This window comes from Bos indicus, chromosome X (assembly GCF_029378745.1).
Source record: "Bos indicus isolate NIAB-ARS_2022 breed Sahiwal x Tharparkar chromosome X, NIAB-ARS_B.indTharparkar_mat_pri_1.0, whole genome shotgun sequence".
Classification (NCBI taxonomy): Eukaryota; Metazoa; Chordata; class Mammalia; order Artiodactyla; family Bovidae; genus Bos; species Bos indicus.
Window position 1 is genome coordinate 23,701,041 of NC_091789.1, and position 13,337 is coordinate 23,714,377.

Genomic DNA, 13,337 nt, shown 5'->3' on the forward strand with positions numbered 1-13,337 from the left:
GAAGAAAAGCTGTGACAAACCTAGACAGCATATTAAAAAGCAGAGGCATCACTTTGCTGACAAAGGTCCCTATAGTCAAAGCTATGGTTTTTTCAGTAATCATGTACAGATGTGAAAGTTGGACTGTAAGGAAGTTTGAGTGCTGAAGAATTGATGCTTTTGAACTGCAGTGCTGAAGCGAAGGCAATGGCACCCCACTCCAGTACTCTCGCCTGGAAAATCTCATGGACGGAGGAGCCTGGCAGGCTGCAGTCCATGGAGTTGTGAAGAGTCAGACACAGCTGAGCGACTTTACTTTCACTTTTCACTTTCATGCACTGGAGAAGGAAATGGCAACCCACTCCAGTGTTCTTGCCTGAAGAATCCCAGGGACGGCACAGCCTGGTGGGCTGCCGTCTATGGGGTCACAGAGTCAGACACGACTGATGCGACTTAGCAGCAGCAGCTGAAGAAGACTCTTGAGAGCCCCTTGGATTGTAAGGATATCAAACCAGTCAATCCTAAAGGAAATCAGCCCTGAATATTCATTGGAAGGACTGATGTTGAAGCTCTAATACTCTGGCCACCTGAAGTGAAGAGCTGACTCACTGGAAAAGACCCTGATGCTGGGAAAGATTGAGGTCAGAAAGAGAAGGGGGCAACACAGGATGAGATGGTTGGATGGTATCACCGACTCAATGGACCTGAGTTTGAGCACACTCTGGGAGATAGTGAAGGATACAAAGCCTGGCGTGCTGCTGTCCATGGGGTTGCAGAGAGTCAGACATGACTGAGGGACTTAACAACAATTTGTGTTCTCATTCAGATGAGGCGGGGGAAGCTGGGTTAGAAAGATCAAACTTGCCTCAAGAACCACCTGAAAAAGCAGTACTTGAGGGAAACCCAGTACAAAATCAAATTAGATGAAAGAGAAATCCTAGCCTGGGGTATTCTGAGGGCACTTGCCTCAACATTAAGGGCATTGGCATGACTCTTGTTCATGGTCTGATTTGGGTTAGACCATTGCATGCAGATGGGCCCACAGGAAAACTGACTTCAGGAATTTCCTCTTTAATTTTTGTAGACGCCAGCAGATATGCTTGAGAAGTGCTAGACAGACTGCAGGGTAGAGTAGCAGAAAACACATGGATCAGACCTAGGTTCAGTCCTGAGGGCCCAGGGACAAGATAATTAACTTATCTGAGCCTCAGTTTCTTTATCTGTAAGAATACAGAGTCTCATGATTAATCTCTACACAGAGCTGCTGTGAAGATTAAATGAAGTATGTTAAAAACATTCTGTAAAGTGCGATGCAGATATTTGTTAATAAATTATAGTCTTCTAGAGTCAGCTCAATGCCTTCTCCCATTAATATCTGTATGCTTCGTTATGTTCTAGCTTTATTTTTCAAATTATGATTTCGAAATAATCTGCAAAAACAGTGCAAAGAATTCTCATATACATACTCTCCACTCAGATCCCCCCAAATATATACAATCACAGCAAAATTTTAAAAATCAGGAAATTAACATTGATATAACCTATATATCACAAACTTCACCAATTACCCCACCAATGTCCCAATTTCTGGTCCAGGATCTGAGGATCACATGCTGCACTTGTTATCATCTTCCTTTCCTTTATCTGGGCATCCCTGGGTCTTGGTCTTTAATCATGTTAATAATGTTGATGATTACAAGCCAGTTAAAGTGTAGAATAGCCCTCAGTTTGGGTCTGATGCTGTCTCATAGCTGATATCAAAAAAGTGTTAATACCTATTTCATAGGGTTGTGGGGATTACTAAAGGAGTGAATATATGTAAAGTCAGTGGAACAGTGCCTGACACATAGTAAATGCTGCTTAAGTGTTAGCTTATATGATGAGCTAGGAATTTAGTGACTTTACTGGTAGGAAATCTGTCTTAACAAATTGATGAAGAGATCAAAGAAGCAGCAGGCATTTTAACTATGAACATCTGTTGCCTTTCCCTACCCAAAGAGCCAAGGCCAAAGACCCATGGCTAGCAGGAATTCTGCTCCACCAAGAGGGGCACTGATCAGCCAGTGGCCTGCCCATAGGATGAGGACTTTTTTGCTCTACACAGCAGTGCTTTTTCACAGTAGGTCCACATACTAGGAACTGAGGTCACATTTCCTTACCCATCCGTTGCTGGAAAAATGTGTCAAATAAAAAATGCTGCGAAATAATTAAGCCCCTCATTTTCCTGACAACTATTCCCAGAACTCAGGCTTTCAAGCTTCGTTAGTATGCACCCAGCACTTCAGTCGCGGACACATTCACTGAATAACCATAGTGATAACCTCAGCCCCTAACCTTTGCATTGCTTCTTACTGAAGGGGCCAAACTACTCAGTCCGTCACAATACTTACTTCACTGGCCAATCCTGGGCAGACTCCACAGTGAGGCAGTGCCTTACCAGGCTGGATGGGGGAAGGGAAGGAAACCTAAACAGACTAACTCCAAGAAGGTAGAAAGAATCTAAGACACATGTATGAAAATTTGGTAAATAACAACTATTGATTACAAGTGTCAAAGCATCAACAAAACCCCTTAATATAAAAATACCAATGCATTTCTCTGGCTAGTAAATGCCATTTTACAAAGCAATTATGATCTTTTACCTCATATGCTGATCTTTTACCTCATTTGCTCTCCCCTCACCCCCAAGACACCACTTTACAGGTGAGAGAAAAGAGGATCGAGGGAAATGGCTCTTAGTGGCAAAGCTGAAACTTGAACTTGTGTCTCACCTCCTCATAGAGCACATTTCCCACTTAACAACAACAAAAGAGGAAATGCATTTTCTCAACGTAGGTCAAAGACTAACAGGATTAAAAGATGATAAAAATACAGAGACGGAAGTGTACAAATGTAATGAAACCAGCTACCCAGGTGACTAGTTTCTTAGGAGTCAAGGAAAGCAGGGTTTTTCAAGGAAAAGGGACACTCACAAGGCAGTAGAGGCAGGCTGAGCAACAATAGAGGGAAGGAAGGGAGGGGGAGGGGTGCGAGGGAGAGAAAGATGTACACACACACACACACACTCTATTGTAAAATCCCTGCATCTTTGGCTACTTAAGAATCAAATGATTTCAGGAACTTCTCTGGTGGTCCAGTGCTAAGACTCCACACTCCCAATGCAGGGGTCTGGGTTCCATCCTGGGTCAGGGAGTCAGATCCTGCATGCCACAACTAAAGATCCAATGTGCTGCAACTAAGACCCAGTGCAGCCAAATAAATAAATCAATATTAAAAAAAAGAAATGATTTCAATGGTATGCAGACGTGGACCATATATCGCACAACGTCCAACAAGTGGATACTGCCTAGCACACAGCAACCTAGCAATACATATTTGCTGATTTAGCTGGACTTTTCTGTATACAGCAACCAGATCCAGCCTTATTCAGAACTCCCAAATATCAGAACGTCCCAAAATTAGTTCTGCCCTCAAATGCCAGTTTGTATGCAGAAATGGTCAATCTTTTGTGAGCTGTACAGGCAAAGCAGAAATTAGAAACTTATTTCCTATCACCAAATTTCTTCCATATTACTTTTATGTTAAACAGACCTTTACAAAAAAGAGACTGAAAATGTCAATTATATCATACCAAAGTTTATTGATTACATCAAACAAAATTTCTTTAATGAAAAAGGCAAGTTGCATTCATAAAAGATGGCATTCACATTCATTATAGAAAGCAATGATGTAAAAAATTGCTGAAGTGAAAAATGTAATATTGCAGTCCAATTTTGTAAGCTGAAAAATGATTTTGTCAACACTTGCATAAAATCTGCATTTATATATACTGCATGTTATTAAAAAATTCTGTCACTAAATTATTATGAATTTTGCAAATTTAGGCTTACATTTTATACTGTTGCTGGTGTAAATGTGGTAGATATGGAATTTATGTTTTCAGTTTAGTACTAACATCCTCAAACAATGGACAACAGTTATGAAAACTATAAGGACAGTTTGTAGTTCAAAATTATTCAAATGATGGGTATATGATCCTATTATTACATTTTATCAGTTTCTCTGGCACAAAATAAGGTGGTTAGATTGTAGTGATAGGAATACTGGATGGCTTACTTCTGCTAACCTCACGCCAACCCTTTTTTTTAGCTCATTAATAAAATATCTATCTTTAAAAAAGTCAAGTCAGGTCCCTTTCAAGAATCTAGGCCATATCACACATCACTGTCATCGTGAATTTGAGCTGCAGTGTAATGTGTACCTTATAAGACAGACTTTACATCCCCCTTACTTATCTTTCTTCCAGGTTGCAAGGAATTTTACATTTCTGCTACCTTAGATATTTTGATTATGTCAAACCTTCAATGGTCTGCATTAAACAAGGCTCTCTAGTTAAGGTGGGCTCTTTGTATTCACAGTCTCTATAATTCTTATGTAAAACAACAATAATAATACAGCAATAATTATAAACACAAGAACAACAACAAAACATCAAAAGCTTTCCTGGCTCTGATTTTTAGCTCTTTGGAATAGGTAGAGAATATACTGACTTGGTTTCCAGCAGACTACTTCAAATACTAGGCTACTAAAACACAGCACACTTAGGAAGGCGTGATGACACCTAACAAATACTCAAAAATAATACTGATAGATGGTAACAAATGAAATAATGAAAAAGGGTCAGTAATGATGGAAGGGCTTCTGATAACTGAAATGTCCTTTCGAGAATTTAAGAAAAATTATACCTAAACATTAACACAAAATGTAAGTGGAAGAATCAAATATGTCATATGGACTTTATAAATACATTGGTATAGACTGATTCTAATACTTTTCCAAATCAGGGTACAATATAAACACTAATAATAGTACAGGCATGCCAGAAAGACAACCAAAAATGGAAACTGGAACAAAAATACCTTTTAAAAGACCATTTCAATCTAGGAGTCAAATGTAGTCATTTATATCCAAAAAAAAGTGTATGTTTAATTTTAACATTTAATAAAGACATATCACATTTATTTTTATGTTTTAAGTGAGCTCCTTAGGAGGCTATAACCTCCCCCTAGTCCAGTAAGTGGAGGATTTAACCAAGGTGAATCTTGTGGTTTAGAGTTAGACCATTACCCTAGCCGTGTTTGCTAAGAGAGACAATATTCATGTTCAGAGTCATGTTATGGACCCTTCCTCCTTCCCAAATTGCCAAGTTAAAAAAAAAAAAAGTGCTGCATATGTGCACAGATGCAACCACTTTCAAACAGAAACTGTTAACAGTTTTAAATAAGCTATTCTTCCTTCTTCTCCACAAAAAAAATTATAAAGACTGATGTTCAGATGCCATTTTAATGTAACTGTAGTTTTGCCCATTTTACCTCTGATCCCAGTAAAGCTAATATTGGAAAAATCTGTTATATCTTTAACTATTTTGAGGGTCACTGAAGTGACTGGAAATGATTTCTTTTCAAATCTAGTATTCTTCCACCCATTAAGTGTAATTCAGAAGAACAAAAATAAATAATTTTTTTTGATTTTTGCAAAAATACCCAGGGTTAACATTCCACCTTTCAATGCACTTTTTGGCAAGGATAATCAGCATGTAGGTAAACAGAAAGGATTACCTACTATCTGATGCATTGATTTAGTTCTTTTATATTTTCAAGTATTCCTTTCATATGTGGAAAAAATTTAAGATCATCATTCAGTAGGAACAAGAAATGTGATCCAAACAGCATATTTCTTTTGCCAGGCAAAAAAGTAAGTTTAGCAAAATCTGTTCATTCCCATTGCATGACTTCTACTTTATTCTATCATATTTAAATCCATTCACAGAGTTCATGGGTTAAAAAAGCACCCATTTGATAGTTATTCTATCTAAAGCCAGAAATTCTATATATTCTTGCTTTCAACTTTCATATAATTCATAACTTAGAGCTTTGGCCATAATGGCTACTTATAATAATTATAAATGCTTAAGAGAGTCATTTGGTATTTTACTGGACATTTATTCTGAACCTCAGACATAAGATAGTGGTTTAGTTAGTTGCATATCAAGTATCCTGAGATGATAACTTTTTGAAGTTGTTTCTTCATGCTTTCTCTTTTATCTGTAACCACTGTCAATATGCTTGTAGGATAACAACATAGGCAGTTCAAGATTCGGATTCTGAAAGATGTAAAATATACGGAGTTAAAACATTAATTTTAATAATAATGTGAAACCATCTGTTTAGCACTTAAAAAAATAAATCATGTAGTAAATTTTGTTATGAGAGTACACCAATTGTCTTTAAAAAGCTGCCAAGTTTTATTCACATGCTTGGGGAAGAAAGTGACACAATAGCCAGTTTTTAATCTTTTCTTCATCTGTCAGCTGAATAGATTCAGACTTGCTTTTTGCTTTTGGATTGCTCCAGGGTTCTCCTAAGAACTGTTACCACTAGGACAGCAGAGGCTTAGCTGACTAGGATCCCTTCTAGCTGTGAGCCCCACCCCCATGAAAACAGGGATGTTTTATTTAACTTTTTGTCTCTAGCACCCAGTCCAGTGTCTGGCACACAGCAAGTGCTCAGGACATGATGAATGAATGAACTGATCACTGGTTTTTGGTTGTTAATTAAGACAAACTCTAATATTCAGTTTTGAAAGATTGTTAAGAAAGCACTTTTACTTAAAGAAACATGTTTCCTCTCTATAATACCTAAGTTAATTTTTTTCGGATAGATCATGTATCTATGAGTCAATTGACTCTTCTGTTTTCCTTATTCATTACCTTTTTAGAAAAGAAACCACAGAAAACACCCTAAGAAATCTAGATTCTTCATCCTCTAAACACTATCACATGCTATCATTAGGATGCAGCATGAGAATTGGTGCCTGTAAATCAGGTATGTGGAGAAGTACAAGTCCTATTGTCAAGGAGGTGAACCTAACCTTGATTCAACACTCAAAAATTCAAATTTTAAAAACTTGAGTAATGGGGGGCCCTTGCCATGCTTGGACTAGAAGTCCTGTAGAATACCTTCCATTTCTTTTGATGTTTCATTTTCTTATACTGGGGGCTTCCCAGGTAGCGCTAGTGGTAAAGAACCTGTTTGCCAATACAGGAGATGTAAGAGACGCAGGTTCGATCCCTGGGCTGGGAAGATCCCCTGGAGAAGCGCATGGCAACCCACTCCAGTATACTTGCTTGGAGAATTCCACGGACAGAGGAGTCTGGTGGGTTATAGTCCATAGGGTCGCAAAGAGTCAGAAATGACTGAAGCAACTTGGCACACACACACATTCTCACATTAGTTCTTCAGGTAGCAGGGGCAAGTTGACGCTAACCAAAATAAGGCTGACATTCACATAAGAACTTATATAAGGAGTCAGGCAGTTTCCTTAACAAACAAGGGACAAACTCGGTGGCTAAACTAATTGCCAGATTTCTTTTCCTTGGAGAATAAATAATGTAATATGAAAATATATTCCTAGAAGAAATAATTACTTTAAAAATAAAACAATCGTTTTTGAAAAAAACAAAACAAAACAAAACCTTACTTAGCTTTAACACTGTAGGAGTTAAGGCCCTGGAGAGACCAAAAGCAGTAGCAATGTCTGCTACCCAGCCTAGTCTCCCAAACCACAGACCAAGCTAAGTAAAGCAATCCAGGGGGATAAAAAATTCACTAAAATACACCACACAACTTAGGACACGGCTATCTGGGACAAGATGGTCAAAGACTTTGAAGGCTACTGGGAAGCAGATTCATTACTGAGGGAAAATATTTTGGATGGCATCATCGACTCAATGGACATGAGTGTGAGTAAACTCCGGGAGTTGGTGATGGACAGGAAGGCCTGGCATGCTGCAGTCCATGGCATTGCAAAGAGTCGGACATGACCGAGCGACTGAACTGAGTCACTCCAACTGGGTAAAAGGAGGTAGACTGAGACAAAATGAGTTGCCTCCCAAAATAACACTGCAGATACAGACTGTGATGAACTGTAGGAGATAGAAGAACCAATGGATTCAATCTTTTAGCTCAATTTTTATCCTTTGCTGAAGGGTAGGGAAGCTGATAGCTGATCAAAAAATGGGCCTATGAAGTGGCCTCACAATTGTTAGCATCAAAGTGAACTGATGTGCAATGTCATTCATGATGATCATTAATTTTTATGTGTGCATGAAAGATGCCCTGCCCTAAGCTGTGTGGAATTGTTTCTAAGCTGACAAATTTGTAAACCTCATTCATGAAGTACTTTAAACGTCCATGGATGGACAAAACACCTTGAAAGGCCTGGGGTGATAGAGGCCTCTGCAGTGGGAAACAGAATATACATAGAGGAATTCCTCCCATGGCATATCAATTCCTTCCAATTTTTTTTTGGGGGAGGGAGGTAAATGAAATAACATGTTATATGATGAATTTACTCACTTTTGGAAAAAATAATTATGATGCATTCTAAATCATTAGGCTAGCATCCCCCTGAATGGCTAGGAAAGCTTTCACCTCCGAAAGTTGAAATACTTAGCTTGAATAAAACTTGACACTACAAAAAGTGATTAGAGTAGATTGGTTCATTACCATACACTTGGGGATCAGACATTTACAAAGACATAAATATATACCTGCAAACACAGACATAGCACATGGAGGTGCAGACACACTGAATTATTTCCACATAATTCCCAAAAGAACATGCAATACTAAAACTGACTTGATATTATACAGATGCAATTTTGGAATATTTATTTTTAATTTTCCAAATGATCTTTTAAAATCCAATTATATTTCCTGATCAGTGGTAACAAGCATTTTCATGTGATGCCATGAAAACATGCCCCTTACAAATTAAATATATTATATTACTCTTCAGCTCTGGAAAATGCATAAAATTTTATTTTGGGGCTTAGCAAATTTAAAATATGTATTTCCCCATATTCCAAGTAATGCATCTTTATATTTTTTCAAAGAATAGTATAAAGTTCACCACACCAACAGCAGAGAAAATTTAGAGAGTGATATTTTCATTTTTTCTTTATAATGCTGTTAATCTGTTTCTTTAAAGCCAGCCCACTTGTTGTAACACTAGGTACCTGTTAAAATATATTAGATTCATCTGAGAATGTTCGTAAAAGAAGAGGTCTGACTGAAGGTCTGGTGGATAATGAGTCAGATGCCTTTTTACAGCTTAGATTGCTCTGTAATAGTCAGGTAAAGATACTTAAAGCATTTAAAGATTGGTAACCTACCTGGTGATAAAAATGTAGGAAGAAAAAAAATCATTTCCTATAAGACTACTCTTCTGGCCCAAAGTACACATGATTATACTATAGCAAATGCATAACATTTAAATGAATACACTTAAAGACCTAAGAAAGTCTCCACCTCACATTGAATTGTTTTCATGGTAGAATACAGACATTAGTAGTACGTGGCAAACTTGAGTTTTTGAAATGACACTGGTAAGTTACGCGGTAGATGAAGGCAATATGGTTTGATTAGTAAACCTTACCATCCTTTTGGTGAACACCTCTGAGAGTTGTTCTGGTACTCTGAGTGTACTGAACAAAGAGAAATTTGTGCAAAACATTCCTATCTTAATGAACAGACTAGCTCTAACACGCTGTGGCTTCTACTGTGTACCAGGAACCAGTGGGACTACAGACCTACAGTCCAGGTTTTTGATTCTCCATTGTGACAATTGAGAAGGTGAACAAATGATTAAAGGAAAATGGCAAAATATTCTTAAGTATCAAATAGAAGATATAAAGATGAGTCATGAGAATTTTTCATAAAGAATCAGAAAATGGTGTCAAGCAAATGAGAATGCAAGCAAGTTGGTACATTAAGAAAGGAAGTCACCTTATTCACTCCAAGAGAAACTGTGATTGCTGGAAGTTTGAGAAAGCATGAAGATAGTAGATGTTCCTGAGGAAGGGAGGCGTTTCGTTACCTTGTTCACAATTGCACAAAAGGTGGAAAATTGCAGTAGAAAAAAGAGAAATGCAGAAACCAAAAAGAAAGAAAAAAGTAAATATTCTCTGAAATGTAAGACATTTAAAAGAAACCTTGAGAATTAGAAGTCGAAATGACGTTAGTTTTAAAGACGTTACTTTCTGAAGTAAAAGCAGAGTTAGAGTTAGGAAGTTTATTGTATGAGCAAACTGCTATTTCTCTGTATATCAATTTAAAAACTTTTGGTTCATGGGAATATTCACTACTTTGAATAAAATAATTTAAAAGTATGTTTCTCACTGAAATAAAGCTCATCTCTTATCATTAATTCACTAATTTACATTGTTTAAAATTCAATGATCAAAGAGCTATGCTCAGGATCCATCACCAACCTATCTTCAAGTAACTATCTCATCTTGTCCAATTGCACACATGTAATACGGACTGACTGTCCTTGGGCATTTCAGGTTAAAAACCTAATCAAAACTAAATAATGGAAAACTGTTGGTGAAACCACACTTTCGTACCATTTACCTCTGAACCAAAGCTTAACTTCCTTTATTCTAACGTAATTTCATTGGTTTCCCCCCTTTTTTTCCTGTAGAGACTCTTTAAAAGCATTGCCTGAAAAGCTATGAATTTTTCCTTTAAAACACTAAGAAAAAGTGAAAATCAATGACTTAAAGTTTAGTTAGAAAACCTAAGAGGTTAGTTTTTCCCCCCTTATTCTGTGCCTGAAGCTGTAGGCTAATTTATAGACTTGGTATGGTATTGCTCTAGCAAAACAGATGAGTGGTAAACTACGGGGATGAGCTTAACAATTCTGCTAATCAAGATTACCCATATTATCTACTTAGCAACTAATAGAAATAGGCTTAACAAAAAGAAACCAGCTAAAGTAACACATATATCTAGCAGAGTCTAATAAACGTTTATACTTCCAAAGGAAAAATTCTGTTTATTCATATATGCTTTAACATAACTACATTTCTCCTGTTCATATTTTACCTTAATAAAGTTGGAGACATGTTGGTAACATGCAAATTACCAATTGATAAAAGCTAGAGAGATTAATATTTAGTTTCAGAGAAAAAATTTTTAATTGTTTGCCTTCTCTTTTGTAGGCAAAAACCTTGCAACAAGATTAACATGATACCAAACCTCCCACCCTGTGTTTAAAATACAAGCCCATCTATTTAAGAGTGTAACTTGAAACACATTTTGGTGCGCTCAGAACCTTGTATCCAACTGTCAGAGATAAAAGTTTTTCTATGAAGTAGAAATTTTAGGGATTTATAGGCTACTTTATAAAGGAAAACAGAAATATGAGAGTACAGAAGGCAGTAGAGAACATGAAAAGAGTAAAGCAATAAAAAATTGATACAGCTAGCAACTGGTTGGGGGCGGGTAGCGGGGGTAGAAGCTTGAGAGATAACAAACAACAGTATGAAATTTCCACATTCCTTTGCAGTCATCTAGGGAGCTTTGACACTGGCTTAATTAGCAGTCTGTCAAAGAGGCCAATGCATAAAGGTCCACCTCCACAGCCACGATGTTAGGATTCAACTTCATTTTTGTCTAATCTAGTTCACAGGGCTGTTACCTTTAGAGCTCATGGTTGTATGAGACACTGTAAGGATTTCAATAGTCATCATCAGTCACCATTGTTACTAAAGGAGAAACTGTATTCTCTAAAGTGCTTTCTCTGGGAATTTTGCTCAGATACCTGACATTCTTCCTTCTCCTGGCTGCTGCTCTGAAAGAGCTCCCTATGTAACTGAATGTTTGCTTTTGTTTGTGCAGACGTCACTTGCAAGGTATAGCCATGTTGCTGCATCCATTCTCATTACATTATAGTGTTTCCATGTCTACTAGGCAAAATCAAGCCTCCTTTTGATCATGGTGGTTTCCATGGGAAAACTTAACATAAAGATACATGGAAAATTCCTCCGCCTGAAATGGTAACTGGTATTCATTCACTAGTTGGCTAGAGGGTCCAGGTGTATTTCATTGATTAAGAGCCAGCCCAACAAAAGTGCTGAGAAGGGACATGGCTTTTCGAAGTACCTCAAATCGTAAACTTCACATTTCCTTTGAAGTGTTATCTGCTGTACCCACTGTTCAGTGCTCAATGATAATTTCATCATATACTTGTTGGCAGCTTAGAAGCTAAAGAAAAGCCCTATGATCCTTAATGATGGGATTTTAGCTCAAAAATTAACTATACTGCTGAAAATAAGGGTGTGAAAATGTATTTACTTCCTGAGTTAAATGACTGAGGGAATCTACTTTGGAAGATAGCAGAGTTCTTTTATACTGCTAGTATCAAGACAAAACTCAGCTGTGGTGGGGGCTGCCAGACTGGCCTTTTTACCGGAGGCTTCTGGAGTTAGTGACTTGGACCCTGAGATGGCTCAGCTGTGTTACAAGCCATATTATTGACTCTACTATTCTGTTTATACCTGCTTCCAGAAGTGTTCCAAATAAATCCCTTTATAACTCAACTTGAGTGAGAGCTCCCTGTGAGCTGGAATGATCAACCTAGCACAGCAGCTAGCTTATCCTGGACCCTCGGGCAAAGTGTTCTGAATTGAATGGAATTCAACAGAAGGCTGCTTCTACAACAGGTAAATGTAAATGGCTTAGCTTCCTTCTCAAATGCCATGGAGACATTTTCTCTATCCACTACGGAGTTTGAGTTTCGGAGTTTCGCTTCTTAAAGCAGCTGCCAAGATTCACAGGCAGATAGCACAGGCAGTCTACTTGCCACAGGCATTTCTGGCTCTCCCTGCAAAGGATCTGACCCTTACTAGTTGAAGTCAGGGGGATCTTCTACTTTTAGCTAGGGACACACACTCTACCCCATTAGGGAGCCTCTCAGGAATGAGGTGGACCCAGTGTAAAAGAATCTTTTGCTGCTCTTTAAATGAGGCCAATGTCTTAGCAAGGGATACTGAATAAGTAGGAAGTCACCCAGAATGCCAGATTGTTGCTCACTGAAGTGTGAGTTGCTCAGTCGTGTCCAGCTCTTTGCAACCCCATGGACTGTAGCCCACCAGGTTCCTCTGTCCATAGAATTCTCCAGGCAAGAATACTGGCGTGGGTAGCCATTTCCTTCTCCAGGGGATCTTACCGATCCAAGGATTGAACCTGGGTCTTCCACAGAGCAGGCAGATTCTTTACCATCTGAGCCACCAGAGAAGCCTTTAAGATACTCTTTCTTTGAAGAAAGATTTTTGAAGTGGCCTCTGCTTCTTTGATGTGGCCAACTAGAGCCTTGTGTAAATAGATATGACTTATCAGAGTAGTCATGGCTGCCATGTTTCAGTTGCCCTTTATGCATTGATATGCACTACTTTGCTCTTGCATTTTCTCAAAAGGGGGGAAAAAAGGCAGTGCTGATGAGTGCCCACAATG

At 38.1% G+C, this 13,337-nt stretch overlaps 1 protein-coding gene across 6 annotated transcripts in view; it reads right to left on the reverse strand.

Moving 5' to 3' along the window:
- Nucleotides 1-3,595: 3,595 nt before the first annotated feature.
- Nucleotides 3,596-13,337, reverse strand: part of ATP11C (ATPase phospholipid transporting 11C) — a 185,000-nt gene continuing 175,258 nt past the window's right edge. For 2 of the 6 annotated variants that reach the window (XM_070783453.1, XM_070783452.1), the window contains 2 exons: nucleotides 9,059-9,163; nucleotides 3,596-6,142 (listed from right to left, as the gene is read on the reverse strand). In XM_070783453.1, the coding sequence (XP_070639554.1) occupies nucleotides 9,062-9,163 (102 nt within the window). In that variant the 3' untranslated portion in view covers nucleotides 3,596-6,142; nucleotides 9,059-9,061. Of the gene's footprint in view, nucleotides 6,143-9,058; nucleotides 9,164-9,827; nucleotides 9,919-13,337 lie in introns of those variants that run through there. The other 4 variants (XM_070783455.1, XM_070783456.1, XM_070783454.1 and 1 more) reach the window with 3 other exon arrangements.